General features: G+C 43.2%; 1 protein-coding gene across 4 annotated transcripts in view; it reads left to right on the forward strand.

The window, feature by feature from the left end:
* The first annotated feature begins 428 nt into the window (after nucleotides 1–428).
* ca10a (carbonic anhydrase Xa) overlaps nucleotides 429–17,947 on the forward strand; it is a 313,370-nt gene continuing 295,851 nt past the window's right edge. For 3 of the 4 annotated variants that reach the window (XM_042306024.1, XM_042306026.1, XM_024387817.2), the window contains exons 1-2: nucleotides 429–653; nucleotides 1,216–1,686. In XM_042306024.1, coding sequence (XP_042161958.1) covers nucleotides 1,626–1,686 — 61 coding nt within the window. In that variant the 5' untranslated portion in view covers nucleotides 429–653; nucleotides 1,216–1,625. Of the gene's footprint in view, nucleotides 654–1,118; nucleotides 1,687–17,947 lie in introns of those variants that run through there. The other variant, XM_042306025.1, reaches the window with a different exon arrangement.

The following is a 17,947-nucleotide window of genomic DNA, read 5'->3' on the forward strand; positions in this document are numbered from 1 at the left end:
TTACCCACATACTTTATTCCACGAGTGATACAAAACACCAACAAGTTTAATGACATTCAGAGATTGTCAAGTCAAGCCTTCAATACTGGGTAGGCCTACAAAGTAGAAGGGGATGTATTTTCTGTTTTGTCGAGATTGACGTAGTACATTTATTGTGGTATTAAAACTGCAAACCATGATATTTAAGTGACTGAAGTCGGTATGCTTTGTTTATTGGTTATGCGGTGCATTAATTGAGAACAATAATTAAATAATGATAATGACACAGGTAGCAATGCTATTGCCCCCCGCTCTCTCTCGCTCTCTCTTTCTCTCAAACCAGCTTCTGCCCTTACCACGAGGGCTGGGCCACAGTCTCCCATCCACCTGTGTCCGCGTGCGCGCGCATGGAGCACCACACGTGCCTGCGCATCATTTTCTGACGTCCGCTAATCTGGGAGCTCTCTCCCTGGGCTCGTGGCATAGCCTGGTACTCGCGTGCCAGAAGACTACCGTCACAATTTTTCACCTCGAGGATAAAAAAGGACAAAATCAACAACTATACTCACTTTTAAACCCCGTGTATAAGTTTTTGGGGACTCGATAGCATCAGTCAGATTCTTTATTTTACATTAGGATAACAGTATTTTGATTTTACATTTTTCTCAAGAACGGTAGGTATCCCTCACTCTTGGTATTTGTGTATAGGATGTAGGCTAAATTTAGCCTGTAGATGGTTATTTTCACAGCTACAGTGTAGGTGTTGTGAACTGCGTCAGTGTGTTGCTTGGCGGGACCTGTGAGTGGGCACCGGACTGCGTTGATAAGGAAGGGGGGGGGTGCCTCTGTGTGCTGATGGCTCAAGCTTGATCGTAGTGCAGGGATTGATGTTTGAAGTATTAGTGATTATATTCTTGAAGATGTTATCAAACATTCGAATAGATTATGAGGGGTTCGTAAAGTTTTCATGAAATCTAGTGTGTAGAAACCTATGTGTATGTGCGCGTGAGATGCGCGACAGTTCAACCCTCCGGCTGAACAGAGAAAATTAGCGAAGCACGCCCCCTTGCAGATGAACGCACAGTCTCCCCTGCTCTCCTGTCCATACGCTGTCAATGGCAGTTAACCCCCCCCACGGAGTTTTACCATTCATAGTTATGGAGTTAAGCAGATCTTTTTAAGATAGGTTATTCCTCTGTCTGATCTATAACTAAGTATAACTGTCTCTCGTTCCAGGATAACGAGGACGATACTTCGACCACGGTTGTGTTTACACGGAATGACTGAAACTCATCTTTTCAAAATCGCAACTGACGCAAGGAAGGAGTGCATTTTTGGACGGTCTTGGTGGGGCACATAGGAACTCTACTACTGTATGAAATGCCTACCGACTGACTTTTGCTTCCAGGATTGTACCTTTGGTTCTATATTTGGGTCTAAAGTTCAGTGGTTCTGTCATCTGGGATTGTTGTTTTGTGGGAGAGTGTGGCGTCATGACTTGGAGATAGATCTTGCTATGAGTCTGGCGTGGAAAATACCTCTTGGAAGGTGTGCAGCGGGCTACAGACGGGGAGGAATCGACATCGGCAACTGATAGGCTACCCCTGTTTTTACCGAGCGTAATGCACCTGGCATGAAGACAGAGAATGGATATTATATGGGAACTATTTATTATTCTTCACGCCAATTTCATCATCTGTATATCAGGTACGTTTTTAGTCATTTATATTCTTGATGGGTCCGTTGTGAGACGGAGAAAAGGGCATGTGCGTTGGATGAGAACCGAAGGAGGGAGATTTGGTAACGAAGTTGTAAAATGTTGCTGAAAATGTTGAAATGAATGAAAATGTTACGAGTTATGTGTGCCATTGATGGTTGGATCAATTGATAGGCCAATTGATACAGGATCTATTGATATGATTCACCTGAGAACGAATACAATTACGGGCAGAATTTGCCCTGAAACTCGGATCTCATCAGTTGTGGTCTGTGAATGTCCCTCGGAATAGATATGGGACAGCCTATAAATTGGTAGCTTATATTGTAGGCCAAATTGCGTTTGTGGTGTATTTTTTAAAAGTGGAGTATTGAATTATGCAAGTGTTAAAAACGGATTTCAATTAGAAAGGGTCAACTGAACATATGATCACCAGGACAGAGGTTGTGTGAGAATGATTTCGTAAAAAAAAAAAGATCTATATCTATATTATAAATGATTCGACATGTTTCTTTAACAGGTTCAGGCTCAGGGCTGACGTTTGCCCAGTTTTGCATCGGGGGGAAATTGCGGTGTATTTCGTTCAATTATGAATGGAAAGTGATAGTGTAGCATTAGGCTACCACTACTGTTTAACTGTTATAACGAGACAGTGCTACACGTGCATGAATAACCACCCCAGTAACATCGATAGAGGATTCAGTGGAGTGGGCTACATGGGCACACATGCGCTGGCCATGGCGCAATGGCTGTTCCAGAACTATTACAACTGGTATACTGTCAATGTGAGTGGATATGTCTGTCCTGCGTAATAGATAGGGACGGTATTGACTTATCTTTATCATGTGAGGCTCAGGGCTATAGTATCACATTATTTCGAGTTAGATCAAAATTGGGGTAAGTGTGCGCATCAGCGAGCGCTGGTTGTGGTGGTGCGCTACTGGGTTGTGCCATCATGAGTACTCCCGTCCTTTATCACTCTGCATTGCAAATCCACCTGCTCATCTGCCAACAATGTGTTATACCAACATTGGAGAAATGGAATATAATATTGTCGGTATAGACTACCTGCCTGTTCTTGTATCAAAATCCGGTGTTACTCTTATAGCCTATTATTGAAGCAGGTACCTGTTGAGGGGTCGAGTGCTGTACATTAGAGTCGTGCGCCCAGTTGTTTCCTGTGACAGCCAGGGATAGGCATATTTGTGACTTGGATGTGCTCAAAACCTCACTCTCCCTCCTTCCCATTCTCTCAGATCTGTGAGCACATTAATTACGCAGGGCTGTCCTTTGGAACTTCCACATGTTCCCTATAGCTTGACTAAATTAGGATTATAGGATAGTTATAAAGGACCACGCACGCTGGTCAATGCATTTGATACCCCCATGGAATGTAGTTAAGGAGATTAGACTACATAATATTGGAGACTAGACAGCTTAACCTTTAAACCTGGTCAGACTGCTCCTTTCTGCAAAAGGTAATTGAAGACACATTATGATGATCAGCTTGATTATGTTCAAGTTTAAAGGTTTGAAAAAGTACTGCATCACATGGCTGATTCTCCTAAATTGATACAATAGGCACAACCCCAATTTTACAACATTACATCATGGGACCAATATCTGGCCAACCTACTACCACAGTGTAGGCATACACAGCATCTCCACAACCAGCCAATTGAGACCAGCCAACTCTGCTTTAGCATTGGAACAAAATATCAACTAACTCGCTGTCAAAGACATACATTATGTCTCATTCTGCCTGACATTTTGTGAACAAAATTCCATCTGTAAAATGTTTCATATAATATGGGACTCTACCTAAATTTAAATTTAGATACAATGCCACATTGATCTAAAAAAAAGGGAGATAAGTGATTATCATTGAACTGCTGAAAGTTATTGATCTAGATGGGTTAAGCATTTGTTTAATCTCTACAATAAAAACAGCCAACCCTGGGACTGTATCAGCTGTATCATGAGACCACAATAGGCCTACAACTAACTATTTGGTTTGAAGCTTTGACACATTTGGAAATAGCACTGTTGTAGACTGTCATTTCTCAAAGTGAGAGCAAAACAAGTCTCACTTATCCTCAATTGTCTTGTCGGATACTGCTAGGCTTGCCGTTGACTGTGAGTGCCAAGTAAACCATTTCTTCTCTATTCTCATTTTGTTCAACTACGTGCTGATGCCTTTTCATCCACTTACTACACTTTTCGAAAAAAAATCTCAAGTGTAAAGTTGCGTATTTGCTACATCTTGACCGCTACCTCTGGAGGTAGTGCACGACACTCACCCACAGTTTCCCCCCTTGAAGCATAGCAGTGTAAACAGAATTAACGCTGTACCAACACTACTACAGTATAAATGGTAATAACAGAGAAATGTTTTTTGAAAAGCTGAATTGTATAGACATTTTCGTAATATTTGAGACTTGTTTTATTGAGTTTTTACCTGAAATTGCAGAAACAGACTGCTACAGTCTGAAATTGTTGCAGCAGCTGCCAGCTGCACTGACACAAGTAAAACTATGAATGGCCATCCCTAGCCCCACCATCAGAAACATGTCAAATGTAGATATAGGATATGAAAAATAGGATATGTTTTGTCATTGGGATAATTGAGTGGTGAATTCAGAGGTGGCACCACAGGCCCAACAGTGGTGGGGTTGAAATTGTTTGACTGGGGCCCAGAGTTTTTCCTGATCTTGTACTAGGCTAACCTAACCAATTCTGGACCCTAGTTGTAGCGTATGACATTGTAATAAATCAATGGTTTTATATGGGCTATGATGGGACCAGATTATTTGTCTAATCAGGTCATATGGTTTTTATAAAACTCCTGGAAAAACTCCTGGCCCTAGGGAGGATGGAAACATTACAACCCTTTACACAGACAGAGACAACAACTGTGATTGGACAAAAACGAATAGGGCTGAGCTCGCTGTATGCAGGGTTCCATTGTGTATGCGTTTGCATCTGCAATATTATTAAAAGGACCACCCGAAGTGTGAATATAAACCAAATTTGATCACATTCACATTTTCTCAGAACACAAATAAATGGACCTATTTTAGGGTATAAATACTGTGCATTTGGAAAGTATTCAGACCCCTTGACTTTTTACACATTTTGTTACATCATAGCCTTATTCTAAAATTGTTACGGTTTTCTAGGTGTGAAGGAGAGTCGGACCAAACTGCAGCGTGTAGATTGCGATCCATATTTAATAACGAACGTAAAACCCGAATCAAATAACAAACACTACAAAAACAAACGTAACGAAAACCGAAACAGCCTGTAACCTAACACATAGAACGGAACAAGGACACTAAGGACAATCACCCACGACAAACTCAAAGAATATGGCTGCCTAAATATGGTTCCCAATCAGAGACAACGATAAACACCTGCCTCTGATTGAGAACCACTCCAGACAGCCATAGACCTTGCTAGATAACCCCACTAGCTACAATCCCAATACATACACACCAAAACCCCAAGACAAAACACACCACAATACGAAAACCCCATGCCACACCCTGGCCTGACCCAATACATCAAGAAAAACACAAAATACTTAGACCAGGGCGTGACAGAACCCCCCTAAGGTGCGGACTCCCGAACGCACCTCAAAACAATAGGGAGGGTCCGGGTGGGCGTCTGTCCATGGTGGCGGCTCCGGCGCGGGACGTGGAACCCACTCAGTCAATGTCTTAGTCCCCTCTCCTCGCGTCCCTGGATAGTCCACCCTCGCCGCCGACCATGGCCTAGTAGTCCTCACCCAGAACCCCACTGGACTGAGGAGCAGATCGGGACTGAAGGACAGCTCGAGACTGAGGCAGCTCGGGACTGAGGGGAAGCTCTGGAGTGAGAGGAAGCTCAGGCAGGTAGGTAGATCTACCAGATCCTGGCTGGCTGGTGGTTTCAACAGATCCTGGCTGACTGGCAGATCCTGGCTGACTGGCAGATCCTGGCCGACTGGCGGATCCTGGCCGACTGGCGGATCCTGGCCGACTGGCGGATCCTGGCCGACTGGCAGTTCTGGCAGATCCCGGCTGACTGGCGGATCTGGAAGAGTCTGGTTGGCTGGCAGATCTGGAAGAGTCTGGCTGACTGGCAGATCTGAAAGAGTCTGGCTGACTGGCGGATCTGGAAGAGTCTGGCTGACTGGCAGATCTGGAAGAGTCTGGCTGACTGGCAGATCTGGAAGAGTCTGGCTGACTGGCAGATCTGGAAGAGTCTGGCTGACTGGCAGATCTGGAAGAGTCTGGCTGACTGGCAGATCTGGAAGAGTCTGGCTTACTGGCGGATCTGGAAGAGTCTGGCTGACTGGCAGATCTGGAAGAGTCTGGCTGACTGGCAGATCTGGAAGAGTCTGGCTGACTGGCAGATCTGGAAGAGTCTGGCTGACTGGCAGATCCTGGCAGACTGAAAGATCTGGCTGCTCCATGCTGACTGGCGGCTCTGGCTGCTCCATGCTGACTGGCGGCTCTGGCTGCTCCATGTAGGCTGACAGCTCTGGCGGCTTCTTACAGACTGGCAGCTCTGGCGGCTCCGTGCAGACTGGCAGCTCCTTGCAGACTGGCAGCTCCTTACAGACTGGCAGCTCCTTGCAGACTGACAGCTCCTTGCAGACTGACAGCTCCGTGCAGACTGGCAGCTCCTTGCAGACTGGCAGCTCGGGCTGCTTCATGCAGACTGACATCTCTGGCTGCTCCATGCAGACTGACAGCTCCTTGCAGACTGACAGCTCTGGCTGTTCCATGCAGACTGGCAGCTCTGGCTGCTCCATGCAGACTGACAGCTCTGTCTGCTCCATGCAGACTGACAGCTCAGGCTGCTCCATGCAGACTGACATCTCTGGCTGCTCCATGCAGACTGACAGCTCCTTGCAGACTGACAGCTCTGGCTGCTCCATGCAGACTGACAGCTCTGGCTGCTCCATGCAGACTGACAGCTCTGGCTGCTCCATGCAGACTGGCAGCTCTGGCTGCTCCATGCAGGCTGGCAGCTCTGGCTGCTCCATGCAGGCTGGCAGCTCTGGCTGCTCCATGCAGGCTGGCAGCTCTGGCTGCGCTGAACAGGCAGGAGACTCCAGCAGCGCTGTAGAGGAGGAAGGCTCTGGCAGCGCTGAACAGGCGGGAGACTCCGGCAGCGCAGGAGAGGAGAAAGGCTCCGACAGCGCTGGAGAGGCGGGAGACTCCGACAGCGCAGGAGAGGCGAGGCGCACTGTAGGCCTGATGCGTGGTGCTGGTACTGGTGGTACTGGACCGAGGACACGCACAGGAAGCCTGGTGCGGGGAGCTGCTACCGGAGGGCTGGGGTGTGGAGGTGGTACTGGATAGACCGGACCGTGCAGGCGCACTGGAGCTCTTGAGCACCGAGCCTGCCCAACCTTACCTGGCTCGATGCCCACTCTAACCCGGCCGATACGAGGAGCTGGAATATACCGCACCGGGCTATGCACCCGCACTGGGGACACCGTGCGCACCACTGCATAACACGGTGCCTGCCCGGTCTCTCTAGCCCCCCGGTAAGCACAGGGAGTTTGCGCAGGTCTCCTACCTGGCGTAGCCATACTCCCTGTGAGCCCCCCCCCCAAGAAATGTTTGGGTCTGACTCCCGGGCTTCCTTGCCAACCGTGTTCCCTCGTATCGCCGGCTCCTCTCTCCGGCTGCCTCTGCTCTCCTAAGTGCCTCCACCTGTTCCCATGGAAGGCGATCCCTTCCCGCCAGGATCTCCTCCCATGTGTAGCAACCCTTGCCATCCAATATATCGTCCCATGTCCAATCCTCATTGCGCCGCTGTTGCTGCCTTTGTTGCTTCTCCTGCGGCTCCTGCCTGTTGACACGCTGCTTGGTCCGTTTGTGGTGGGTGATTCTGTTACGGTTTTCTAGGTGTGAAGGAGAGTCGGACCAAACTGCAGCGTGTAGATTGCGATCCATATTTAATGACGAATGTAAAACACGAATCAAATAACAAACACTACAAAAACAATAAACGTAACGAAAACCGAAACAGCCTATACTTGTGTAACCTAACACATAGAACGGATCAAGGACACTAAGGACAATCACCCACGACAAACTCAAAGAATATGGCTGCCTAAATATGGTTCCCAATCAGAGACAACGATAAACACCTGCCTCTGATTGAGAACCACTCCAGACAACCATAGACCTTGCTAGATAACCCCACTAGCTACAATCCCAATACATACACACCAAAACCCCAAGACAAAACACACCACAATACAAAAACCCCATGCCACACCCTGGCCTGACCCAATACATCAAGAAAAACACAAAATACTTAGACCAGGGCGTGACAAAAATGCATTATTTTGTATTTATCCTCATCAATCTACACACAATACCCCTGACAAAGCAAAAACAGGTTATATTTTTAACGTGCAAATTTATTTAAAAAAATACAAAACTGAAATAACACATTTCCATAAGTATTCAGGCCCTTTACTCAGTATTTTGTTGAAGCACCTTCAGCAGCGATTACAGCATTGAGTCTTCTTGGGTATGACACTACAAGCTTGGCACACCTGTATTTGGGAAGTTTCTCCCATTCTTCTCTGCAGATCCTCTCAAGCTATATCAGGTTGGATGGGGAGTGTCACTGCACAGCTATTTTCAGGTCTCTGAAAAACATCCCACAGCATGATGCTGCCACTAACATGCTTCACCGTAGGGATGGTGCCAGGTTTCCTCCAGACGTGACGCTTGGTATTCAGACCAAAGAGTTCAATCTTGGTTTCATCAGACCAGAGAATCTTGTTTCTCATGGTGTGATAGTCCTTTACGTGCCTTTTGGCAAACTCCAAGCGGGCTGTCATGTGCCTTTTACTGAGGTGTGGCTTCCATCTGGTCACTCTACCATAATGCCTGATTGGTGGAGTTCCGCAGAGATGGTTGTCCTTCTGGAAGGTTCTCCGATCTCCACAGAGGAACTCTGGATCTCTGTCAGAGATTGACCATCGGGTTCTTGGTCACCTCCCTGACCAAGACCGTTCACCCCGTGATTGCTCAGTTTGGCCGGGCAGCCAGCTCTAGGAAGAGTCTTGGTGGTTCCAAACTTCTTCCATTTAAGAATGATGGAGGCCACTGTGTTCTTGGGGACCTTCAATGCTGCAGAAATATTTTGGTACCCTTCCCCAGATCTGTGCCTCAACAAAGTCCTGTCTCGGCGCTCTATGGACAATTCCTCCGATCTCATTGCTTGGTTTTTGCTCTGACAACTGTGGGATCTTATATAGACAGGTGTGTTTCTTTCCAAATCACGTCTAATCAATTGAATTTACCACAGGTGGACTCTAATCAAGTTGTAGAAACATCTCAAGGATGATCAATGGAAACAGAATGCACCTGAGCTCAATTTTGAGTCTCATAGCAAAGGGTCTGAATAGTTATGTAAATAAGAAATGCAAACATTTCTAGAAAACAGTTTTTGCTTTGTCATTATGGGGTATTGTGTGTAGGTTAATGAGTGAAAATATATTTGATACATTTTAGAATAAGGCTGTAAAGTGACAAAATGTAGAAAAAGGAAAGAGGTCTGAATACTTTCCGAATGCACTGTGCATACCTGAATGCACTGTGCATTACTTTACATTTTCCTGGCCAGGCCTAGATGGGATCAGAGCGCATAGGTTTCTCTAGGCTACCTGCAGCTTTGGTTGTTATCTGTAGGCTACAGTTGATCAGACTGAAACACAGACTAATTGTTCATGTTGACAAATTAATTTTGGTGGCGGGTATGGGCGTCCATGTAAAACTGCTCGTCATGGTGAATTCACTTCTAGAATAGAGTAGAGTATTATATTATTTATCCCAATTTGGGAAATGGTTTTATCACAGCATGCATCATCAATGATTTACAATGACAGAACACACAACCTTTTTTAATTTAACCAAGCAAGTCAGTTAAGAACAAATTCTTATTTACAATGACGACCTGGGAACAGTGGGTTAACTGCCTGTTCAGGGGCAGAACGACAGATTTGTACCTTGTCAGCTCGGGGGTTTGAACTTGCAACCTTCCGGTTACTAGTCCACCGCTGTAACCACTAGGCTACTCTGCCGCCCCAACGATGACCAGCACATGATTTAAAAAGAAAAAAGATAAAAAAAGAATACACATTAAGACAAAGCCACATGCACCAAACATAGTATCCCTAAAATAATAGTCTGATTCAAGTGCTGTTTTCTATCCTACTCTGGGGAAAACAGGAAACAACATTTTCCAATAGAAAGACCTCATAAGGCAGTTAATCCATCATACTCATTAAAAAGCCTCATGGCTGTGGGTAAAAATGACCCACGTTTTCAGTCGCAATTTGCTTTTACAACATGTAATGATTTGCACGATATTGATTTTTTTTTAAATGAAGCCTGGTTTGTTGTAAGGTAGGCCTACTTTACTTTTATATTCGTATTAGAGGGTTAATTGTTCATTTTATAGTATCTCTGTGCTTTCGTCTTGAAGCTCAAATGTATTGAGTGTAGCCTACAATAAACCCTTTAATTATCTGCACATACATGCTTGTGAATTGTTGCATTATTCAAGAGTGTAATATGGTTTGGTTGCAGTATTCAAAAGTCTAATATGTTTTGGAAGAAAAGTTCCGTAATTATTGAATAGTTTGGGGTTACTGGCTTGTGGCTACTGTGATATTTACGCTCACCTATCACATTGCCATTCTCAACGAAAGGTAAGGCAAGGATGTAATGTGAATTGAAAAGTAGAATTCTCTTTCGCCACACCGCTCCCCAGACTCTCCTTTATATCTCGTAGTGGGAATAGGGCTGTTCGTGTAAACGTCAACCAGCTCAAAACCCCTACGTCTCCCAACAGAGTGAGTGAGAGCTGGTCATGGTGAGGTTTTGCTGAGATTGAACACATAGATTAAACTGCAGCATCAACTCTTAATATTGCACACACAGGTCTCTGGAATCAAATCCAATGGTTCTCCTCTCTACTAATGCCCCCGGCCCCATCCATTCCTTCCTAAAAGGACTGCGCTTCTATTGGCAGTTATTAGTCTCAATTACTTTTTGGGTAAAAAAACCTGGGTTGAAGCTTAGCATTTCTCTCTGGGACCTCTCAGGCAAGCTTACTCATCACATGACCATAATTCCCTGAAGCACCTCTGTTCTTTTGCATGATCCCATATCAGCTGTGTCTTGATGGAAGTGTGAAAGTTGCCATTTCCAATGCAATCATTGGCTACTTTGTTTTCCTCTTGTCTTTTGAACACGCTAGTAGTCAATGTGTCATCACTGAATCTCCCCTTCATGCCGCTGCCTGTCTGAGTTTTGCAGACACCAGATCAAGTATATCTATCATCAGTTGGCCTAAGGATAAGCACACCCCTGGGTCAATACAGTGATCCAGGACATAATCTGAATAGAATACCCATGTCAAAACATTTTTAGATGGGTCAATGGCTTACTGTGGCAGCGTTTTCTATTAGCTCTGGCTGTTGTCGAATCAGCCGGTTACAGACTCATTATCAGCCAGATACATTTCCCACTTTATATTAACAAGGCTACTTTTAATTTCAAAGTTTCAATTCGCTAGTCCATCGAGCCCTCTACTGCTAGGATGAATGATATGCATCTTGTAGCGATCTAGTGATAGCATAGGCGCCTGTCAGTTACAAAGTGAGCAATGACAGGGAAACACTGCAGAGAGGAGGAGGGAAAGGTAGAGGTATCCCTCTCGCCCCAAATCTGTCCAAAATAAACCCGATGAGTATCCATGGGCTTATTTTCGGCCTAAGCTTGTCGCCTGCCTCCCGCCTTTAGGAAAACATCCCCCATTGTCAGGGCAGAGACATGAGCATCTCTACATCATATACAGGTCTCTGGTTGCAGTCGAATTTCTTTGCATGGAGGATGAGAGCATGATGCTTGTGAACTTTGCACGTCCCACCCACCCAGCAAACTGTCGTTATAAAGACGTTGAAAAGACGACTATGCCCGACGGCTAATGTACGTTCGGTTTTGGTTGAAAGTGAAAGTTGAAAAGACGTCTTTTTCATATGTTTCACATTGTTGAAAATACGTCTTTTTCATGTCGTTGAAAAGTATGTACTTGTAGCCTATACACATGGATTTTATTTAATTTATTTATTTTACCTTTATTTAACCAGGTAGGCAAGTTGAGAACAAGTTCTCATTTACAATTGCGACCTGGCCAAGATAAAGCAAAGCAGTTCGACAGATACAACGACACAGAGTTACACATGGAGTAAAACAAACATACAGTATAAACAAGTCTATATACAATGTGAGCAAATGAGATGAGAAGGGAGGTAAAGGCAAAAAAGGCCACGGTGGCAAAGTAAATACAATATAGCAAGTAAAACACTGGAATGGTAGTTTTGCAATGGAAGAATGTGCAAAGTAGAAATAAAAATAATGGGGTGCAAAGGAGCAAAATAAATAAATAAATAAAAATTAAATACAGTTGGGAAAGAGGTAGTTGTTTGGGCTAAATTATAGGTGGGCTATGTACAGGTGCAGTAATCTGTGAGCTGCTCTGACAGTTGGTGCTTAAAGCTAGTGAGGGAGATAAGTGTTTCCCGTTTCAGAGATTTTTGTCGTTCGTTCCAGTCATTGGCAGCAGAGAACTGGAAGGAGAGGCGGCCAAAGAAAGAATTGGTTTTGGGGGTGACTAGAGAGATATACCTGCTGGAGCGTGTGCTACAGGTGGGAGATGCTATGGTGACCAGCGAGCTGAGATAAGGGGGGACTTTACCTAGCAGGGTCTTATAGATGACATGGAGCCAGTGGGTTTGGCGACGAGTATGAAGCGAGGGCCAGCCAACGAGAGCGTACAGGTCGCAATGGTGGGTAGTATATGGGGCTTTGGTGACAAAACGGATTGCACTGTGAATGCAGCAACCAAAACATGGTCTGTTACTTAAAAAAAATTAACAATCACACTACTCACTACATTACTCCAGTATTTTCACAAAATATTCAGTCAAAGAACACTATCTAGTGCAGTGATAACAGACAAAATGCAGTTAAGTTCAAATGAATGTAATTAATTATATTCATTGAATAATTATCAGTCAAAATGATAGACATATTTTGTTGCGTTAGCAACGGCCCTGTGTGGTGGTGACGTGGAAACCACCACCCCTGGCTCTACCAGGAGCATGCTTGAGGTAGTCTGTCACAGCTCTCTGAACATCATGGGCAGTGGCCTTGCTGTTCCATTTCTTGACTGCAGCTGAGTTATAGAAAAGACTAATGGGTATGGAGCATCTTACAGGTTCCCCACGGCACTTTAATCAGCATTCAGGGCTCAAACCACCGGTTTATCACTAACCAATGGCGGCTATTTTGTGATGTGCAGTAATAATGATAATTTATTACAGTTATTCAGAATAATTTGTGGGTAAATGTGGATAAATGTGTTTGCTTTTCCATGTCTATCAAAGACAAAAAGCAATTTACAAGATAGGTTTGGTTAAAATTGTCCTTCTCAGGGGCTAACAATTGATTAGGGCCGGGCTCAAACATGCACGCAGTGTAGAAAAGACGAGGGCCTGTTTGAATGGCGCAAGGTGTCTCTTTCCCTCCTCCCTAATAGACTATTATAATCACATTCATTGGTAAACTCTGAACACTGTAGCCTAATATATTTGTCAGGAGACCACAAGTTTTTAAAAGATCAACTTGAAATGGGGGAATGTTTAGCCGACTGGTTGCTCAGGAGACAAAGGAAATGTCAAATGTATGGAAGACATTTGACTTGAGCTTGGCATGAGCCAAACAAGAGCCAAACAAGTACTATAGATATTTTTCTGATCGCTTGGTACAGTGAAAACAACACAAAATAATGTATAGGTGTAACAGAGAGTTGATCTGTACTAATGAAAAAAATGATAAAGCCTTTATTATTATTATTATTATTATTAAGGCCATTGTATACTGTAGGCTAATTATTCAAGAGGATGCTTGACTGCATTTAAATGCATGACTAGTAGGCTGTGTGATTATTAAGTAATAATAAGGTCTAATTGATAACAGGTCAGAAAGCTAAACAAAACCAGCACAATGACATACTAGAGAATCTGCTCTAACGAGAAAAAAAAATGGTAAAGCATTTATTAGGGCTACATCATAGCAAAACAATTTTTTTTTAACAGAATTTCAGAAAATGTCACGTTGGGCGGATCATTATACATTTTTAGAACATGAGCGCCAATAGGTTAAAAGGTTATTAAGGTCACATGATGACCTCATTCAAAATTGCCAAGCTCCTAAAACCATTCTTTTCAAAAAGGGACCACACAAAGTACCACCATGCAAATTAATAATTAGTTTAGAAGACAAAATAAGAATCTAGCCTATTAAAACAGACAGAGCAGGTCATTTTGATTGTGTGACGTTAGTGACCCTTTAAGTAATGGGTGGGTGTAGTAAAGGCTTTTCTTATGCACAACGCAACTCAGCGTGCCTGTATACAGACTGTAGCCATGTATTGTGTGGTTACGGCACCACAAAACCCAGAGGACTTTGCTTTTATGGCTATGACACTCACAGCCATGATAAAAATATCATCATAACACATGGGCTCTCATGCATTATTGCTTAGATATACCATGGCTGTTAGCCAATCAGCTTTCAGGGCTCAAACCATCCAGTTATTCATACAAAATATACTACAGAATAATGACATGTTTGTAGATACGGTTGACAACCGAGTACACAGTTGTGTATCCTAATCTCCACTTTGCGTGATGGCCGTTGAAGTTGAACAAGGACATCAGGCCATTGGTAAAGAGCCTGAACGTCAAGCACACATAGGATGTACTATGTGAATTGAACACTTTCAAACTGCTGAGGAGATACGGCTTTTGGGTTTACTGTCTTTGTTGGAGACAGTTTGTATCACTAATGATACCTTTAAAATTACTTTCTTATTGGATCCATTCTAGAGATATGACATACCTGTCCATGACCTTGTTGGCACAGTCCTTTGTCCTTACCACCAATTTTGCTTAACCTTGCAATCTGTGTCAAGAGACTTTGTTTGAAACACCGGAAGTCATGCAGTAATACACTGTCTCAGTATGACTAATTTAAAAAAAAAAACATATTCTACAGGCATTGCTTGTAAGAGTGGAATTAACTAATTGTATCACTTTAGTAGTGTGAAAAAATGCTGACTAAATCTACAGTGTAACTGAAATGTCAAAATAAATTCAATTTCACCGTCAGATTCTGTACATGCACAATTTGGAGCTGCTTCTCTAGTTGCTCAAAGTCTTGCTCCGTCTCCATTCTCTTGACATGGAACTCAAAGTGTCTTGGGGCTCTGATCTCCCAACACATTTCGCCTCCTCCAATATCTCCACCGTTTTAGTGAGGACACACTTCTGAAATGAGAATATTTTGTTGACACTGTAGAAATATGGGGTTGTCACACGCAAGAGGATCCTGACAGACAAGATTGTGATTGCAAATAAAAGTGACGTTTTGCTTGCAATAATACATATAGTCCATCGTTTCAATAATATTCTATATTCTAATGGAATCAGTGTTTAACTTTAACACAAGTTTCAATTTTGTAGTAAATTATAGTCATTCCACAAAATAGCTGCCTTTTGAATTGGTGCATCATTTCTACATGAAGTATCAGAGAGAATCAAAAGGCACACATTTCGTGGAACAATCCACTTATTGGCATTATTCATGGACAACATCTGTGGTCTAGCGCAGGGAATGGGAGGGTGAGAGCTGCGATGCTCTTGGATCCGTTGGGACTGGCAAGTAGAAGCCCTGGATGAATCTGCAAAATTCAAAGCCAACTCAGTGTCAACCCAGAGGTAAAAAGCTACTTTCTTTAAACATACACACTACAATACATATTTTAAGGATGGTTTTAACCTTCAGTTACCAAGACGGAACATGATGTGTATAATTTCTGCTCATTGTAAGTAAACTAGCACTGATGAGCGAGCGTGTCCCCGTCGTGTGCATGTTGTCTGTGTGTGCTCTTTAGTTACTACATAACTGCGTCCACCTTGTCTGGTAGAGTAACAGGATGGATATGGAGAATGTCTGTGCTCTGGAGGTGGGACTGGCTAGTAGAAGCCCTGGATGATTCTGCAACATTCAAAACCAATGAATAAACCTTAAGGACTTGACCAGTTACCTGATTAAGATTTCTGGACTCGTAAGCCAAGCTGTACTCTTGACCCACCGTGTGTGAAGTGAGTTGGGGAAGGAGATCATCGGGAACAGCCAGCTGAATTCCTGAATTGCCCTGAAACACAAATAAAAACCCAATCTGTGTTTGGTCCAGATAGCAAACAGGTACACCAAATGGCAGAGGGGTAGTTCGAGCTGCTGTGTCCGCTGGATCGACTCATGGCCAAACTGTTGGATGGTCCTGAAACACAAGCATTATCTAGACCTTTTTCTGTCTGTAGGTGGACTACACTTTAGATTACTTAACAATCGTCTCTTACCAACTACATCCCGAAAATGGGTAGATGGAGAATGAGAGGGGCTAGAGCTGCTGTGTCTGCTGGATCGACTCATGGCCCAACTGTTGGATGGTCCTGAAACACAAGCATTATCTAAACATTTTCTTATCTGTAGGTGGACTACACTTTTGATGACTTAACGATTGTCTCTTACCAACTACAACATCGATAGAGGAGGAAGAACGAGAGCGGTTTCGCTGTCTTTTTTGGGACTGCCTAGGTGAAGTTGTTGATAGTCCTGCAACAAACATTTAAACCAGATGAATAAACCTTTTTTAGTAGTTGACAGGTTAGCTGATTAAGATTTATCTACTTGTCTGGCAAGCTGTACTCTTGACCCACTGTGTGTGAAGTGAGATGGGGAAGGAGAGCATCTAGAACAGCCAGCTGAATCCCTGGATTGCCCTGAAGCACAAATAAAAACCCAATTTGGGTGTGTTCAGGGCAACTTAAATGCAAGGATTTGGATAGGAAAATGTTGAGTTGAAGTCAGAAGTTTACATACACCTTAGCCAAATACATTTAAACTCAGTTTAACAAAAATGTCCTTTCTTAGGTCAGTTAAGATCACCACTTTATTTTAAGAATGTGAAATGTCAGAATAATAGTAGAGAGAATTATTTATTTCAGCTTTTCTTTCTTTCTATCACATTCCCAGTGGGTCAGAAGTTTACATGCACTCAATTAGTATTTGGTAGCATTGCCTTGAATTGTTTAACTTGGGTCAAACGTTTCAGGTAGCCTTCCACAAGCTTCCCACAATAAGCAGTGTGAATTTTGGTAGAGGTCGACCGATTATGATTTTTCAATGCCGATATCGATACCGATTATTGGAGGACCAAAAAAAGCCGATAACAATTAATCAACCAATTTTTATATATATGTTTGTAATAATAATGACAATTACAACATTACTGAATGAACACTTATTTTAACTTAATATAATACATCAATAAAATCAATTTAGTCTCAAATAAATAAAGAAACATGTTCAATTTGGCATAAATAATGCAAAAACAAAGTGTTGGAGCAGAAAGTAAAAGTGCAATATGTGCCATGTAAAAAAGCTAACGTTTAAGTTCCTTGCTCAGAACATGAGAACATAGAAAGCTGGTGGTTCCTTTTAACATGAGTCTTCAATATTCCCAGGTAAGAAGTTTTAGGTTGTAGTTATTATAGGACTATTTCTCTCTATACCATTTGTATGTCATATACCTTTGACTATTGAATGTTCTAATAGGTACTTTAGTATTGCCAGCCTAATCTCGGGAGTTGATAGGCTTGAAGTCATAAACAGCGCAATGCTTGAAGCATTGTGAAGAGCTGCTGGCAAACGCAGGAAAGTGCTGTTTGAATAAATGCTTACGAGCCCGCTGCTGCCTACCACCGCTCAGTCAGACTGCTCTATCAAATCATAGACTTAATTATAATATAATAACACACAGAAATACGAGCCTTAGGTCATTAATATGGTAAAATCTGGAAAATATCATTTTGAAAACAAAACATTTATTCTTTCAGTGAAATACGGAACCGTTCTGTATGTTATCTAACGGATGGCATCCATAAGTCTAAATATTGCTGTTACATTGTACAATCTTCAATGTGTCATAATTACGTAAAATTCTGGCAAATTAGTTCGCAAGAGCCAGGCGGCCCAAACTGTTGCATATACCCTGACTCTACGTGCAATGAACGCAAGAGAAGTGACACAATTTCCCTAG

The sequence above is a fragment of the Oncorhynchus tshawytscha genome, linkage group LG25 (assembly GCF_018296145.1).
Source record: "Oncorhynchus tshawytscha isolate Ot180627B linkage group LG25, Otsh_v2.0, whole genome shotgun sequence".
Lineage (NCBI taxonomy): Eukaryota > Metazoa > Chordata > Actinopteri > Salmoniformes > Salmonidae > Oncorhynchus > Oncorhynchus tshawytscha.